Consider the following 3,802-nt stretch of genomic DNA (forward strand, 5'->3'; position numbering starts at 1 on the left):
GATTCTGTGAAAATGCTTAAAAGCCAGTGGAGGTTTGTTGGGAGATGATTGTTATTGAAGAAGCATGATTTCTAATCTCAGTTTGCAGTGTGTAATGTTGTGTTTTGTCATGCCTTAAATTGCTACATCCAGAGCCTACCATATGTAATTTCTGATTCATTGTTAAACTAAGGTATCAGCTCTAAGTTTGTTTGTTTAATTGTGACACAGCGTGTGTGTATGGTCTAGGGTAATGTCACATTTTGTATCTTCATGTGTATGTGTATATGCTAATGAAGTAAGTGAATTATGGGATAAACTCGCTCGTTGCTCCTAACTCTTTGTTTTGCTTATGTCCTACTGCCCTCTAATGGACAACGTGCTTCATCGAGTATATAACTGCTAAATGGTATTAATACTGACTGCATCTTCCACCTGAATTTTAAGAGTATATTTTATTGCCTAAGATAGAGGGAATTTTCCTTTCTATTTCCAAATTTTAAAATATCTGGAAAGGTTTTAAATTATTTTACAAAATTTAATCAACAGAACTGGAATGAAGATCTATAGTTCCTGTTCATTACCTCGCTACAGTAGAGAGTTTATATTTACCCTGTATTTTGCTAAGGAAAGTTACAAGTTCTGTTCCCGGTTTTCACTGTAGGCTTTTTGAGGAGAACTGGGGAGCAGTACAACTCCTGCCAGTTACCTCTGAAATAGCCTCGCTCATTAGGGATTGTTAAACTTTTGATGTCAAGGAACAGTCTAGCTTCCTGTGTCTGTAAGGCATTTTACATAAACATGGTGCTTGATATTTACTGTCATATCAGAAACTGTGCATGGGCAATGTATCTGTGGTTTACACTAAAGATACAATGCTGCAGGTATGAGTCAAAGTAGTAGCTTATGGTTTTCTGAACACTTGGAAAAATATCTGTGGTTTTAACCACCATGCATCTGGTTTCACTCCCATATGAACAAACATCCAAAGTAGTTATTCAGAGCATGGCATGTTTTCCTGCAACACAGGTTAAAAAAAATTCAATGGAGTTAAATCTTGAATTCTGGCTATCTGGAGTTTTGATTTCTCACACATTTGAAAGGATTCATTGTTCAGCTTTTTTCTTCCCCTGAAAATGCCATTCTGTCACAGTTAAGACTCCAGTGTCCGTTCTCCACCTGGAATTCATCACTTAAATTCCGTTTCATGTAACAGGAAGCATAAATAACTGCAGCAGGTTCCTTTTTGACTGATGAAAGGGAGTCTCTATGCTTTCTGTGTAGTTTTATATCGCTATAATAACCAGAGTAATTATGACAAGTTAAAAGATGAAACAGACTTCTCATGCTATCTAGATCACTCCTTCCCACCATTTCAAGAGTGTTCTGTGTAAAGTATTTTCTGATGTTTTCTCTTGCTTGATATTTTAAGTCCTAGGAACTTGAGATACTGGCTCTAAATGAAAGCATAAAAGTATCTGTGGAACCTGGAAGAGATCACATGCCAAATAATAGTGTCTTTGCTATCATGAAGTGCATAACTCATATTAAAGACAACATGCATATAGCACTGTTAAGTATGTAATGTATTGTGATTAACATCAAGTACTCCTAATTTTTTAATTATCGTGATGAAATAAATATCTTACTTCTAATACTGAAATACTGTAAATACTGTAATTCAAGATAGTTGAGATTGAGCCTTGATGTGCCATGATTTCATTATGACTTGGGTTTTCTTTTCAGATGTGTTGGAAGAGACCTTCAGAGGCTTAGGCTATGACGTTCATTGTCACAGATTCTTAGATATAAAGACCACGAATGAAACATTGCTTGAAGTTGCAAGGTTGCAGAAACACAGAAATTGTGACAGCTTCATTTGCATATTGATCAGCCATGGAAGTCCTCAGAGCATCTTCTGTACAGACCATACCTTTTCTGGATTCCCTTTGGAACAAATAAAGAAATACTTCACAGCAGACTCATGTCCTGAACTCCTAGGAAAGCCAAAGCTTTTTTTCATTCAGAGCTACATTGTGCCAGAAAATGAGCAAGAATGCACTAGTCTGTTGGAAGTAGATGGGAATGATGAGAAAACCATTGCTAATGCAAAAATCCCTTGGAAAGTCACTATCCCCCAAGTAGCAGATATCTTTTGGAGTCACTGCAAGGTGGATGTGTCTACACTAGAAAAATCTCCAACTTCATCCTCCTATTATCTGCGTTGCCTGGCTGAGCTACTCTGCAATCCTCATAAAAGGTAAATTTAAGAAAAAAAGAGGAAAAAAGAACCCTTTTCCTATGGCAGCCTGCTGTCCTAAAGAAAGAGATACCTTAGTTTTCATCTCGTCTGGTTCTGAAAAGTGTCTTCATGCCGTGTCATACATTAAAAGGCAAGTGTACCTGATCCTGGGATGATGGCACAGGAAGGTAGTCTAAACTAGGACTGAAGTTTCTGATTCTGAAGAGTAAAATTAATTAAAGTGTGCTGTGGCACTGGGACTTGCAGAGTGAGAAGGGAAGAATCTATCCTGGGTAATGTATGTCAGTACTTTAAACAGGATTGGACATCTTCCTTCTCCAAGGTAACAAGGCACACACCAGGTTTCTGTCAAATTGAGGTTTGCCTTTTATCATTATTCTTAATATATGGGCTCTGCTTGAAGATACAAAATGTCAATGCCTACATTCAGGGAAAAGGCAGTTGAGAGGGAAGGATTTTGTCTTTTCTTTAGATCTAATTAATCCTCCACTCAGGGAACCACTAGATTGGCAATTTTTAAACTTGAATTTTAACTATCAGAAAACTTAAGGCCTACCTAAAGAGATTATTAAAAAAATCCGGGCAAAAGTCTGGCATGTTTGGATGTATAACTTACCAATAAAAGTTTTCTGGGTACAACTGATCTACCGGGGGAGCTAGCAACTGTTTTTCAAGGTAGTTGTGGGGTTATCATTCAGTACCTTTTTATAAACCCTAAACCCTCGTAATGAAATCACAGATCATCATGTCAGCATAACCAATACCACAACAGTGACTTGGGTTATAACATACTGTCTCCAAAATGCATATTCAGCCTTGGGTTTTAGAGACATAACCTCTGCAATAAGGACTGAAATTTGAAACTTTTTCCTTGCTGAGTCAAGTCTTCTCTCCTGTGGATTCTTAAATGGTGTCTTGTTTCATTCTCTAATAGAAAGCTTTTACTTTTGTTGCTGCAGGAAACTCTCTATATTAGATATCCATACGGAACTGAACAGAAAAGTCTATGAATGGAATAAGAACACTGACCCAAGGCAGCAGTACTCACTTCTGCTCCAGCACACACTGAGGAAGAAACTTTTTTTTTCTCCCACTTAACTGCTGTTGGAAAGGACAGGTCTGAAGTGGCTAACAAGAAACACTTACTGTCATTGGGACAGTTCCACATGTACTTTATACATTGTTATTGCATGTATATCTAAAGTGCCTATTGTTTCTGAACCCAGGGATTCAGAAGCATTTTGGTGTGTTAAGGCACTAGATTTTGTATTTTAATACAGAAGGCTCTGGAAGCTTGGATTAAAATGGTGGCTACTGTATAGCACTGCAACAGATCTTACAATCAAGTACAACAGGTAAACAGAGTGGGGAGAGCTTTAAACTGTATAGCTGTTGGGTTTTCCAGTTTTGTGTTTTATTGGTTGTTTTTAGCATGCCTACTACCAGTGCTGTGATCTAGGTTCCTCAGTTGATGCATAATACAAATACAAGCCAGGGCAAACCACTGAAATCTACTGGGTACTTTCGCCAGCACCTACTAATGGATAATGTGTCAGGAAA

The 3,802-nt window shown here is 37.6% G+C and overlaps 1 protein-coding gene across 1 annotated transcript; it reads left to right on the forward strand.

Annotated features, from left to right (window-relative positions):
• Positions 1-1,685: 1,685 nt before the first annotated feature.
• LOC104545941 (CASP8 and FADD-like apoptosis regulator) lies at positions 1,686-3,340 on the forward strand. The gene is made up of 2 exons (XM_010191208.1): positions 1,686-2,239; positions 3,202-3,340. The coding sequence occupies exons 1-2, from the start codon at positions 1,686-1,688 to the stop codon at positions 3,338-3,340; spliced, it is 693 nt and encodes a 230-aa protein (XP_010189510.1).
• Positions 3,341-3,802: the final 462 nt, after the last annotated feature.

Source organism: Mesitornis unicolor, unplaced genomic scaffold (genome assembly GCF_000695765.1).
Source record: "Mesitornis unicolor isolate BGI_N332 unplaced genomic scaffold, ASM69576v1 scaffold599, whole genome shotgun sequence".
Classification (NCBI taxonomy): domain Eukaryota; kingdom Metazoa; phylum Chordata; class Aves; order Mesitornithiformes; family Mesitornithidae; genus Mesitornis; species Mesitornis unicolor.

Coding starts and splice junctions, on each gene's coding strand:
- LOC104545941 (XM_010191208.1), top strand. CDS start 1,686: ATGTGCCATGATTTCATTATGACTTGGGTTTTCTTTTCAGATGTGTTG. Junction 2,240..3,201: donor CTCTGCAATCCTCATAAAAG/GTAAATTTAAGA, acceptor TTGTTGCTGCAG/GAAACTCTCTATATTAGATA.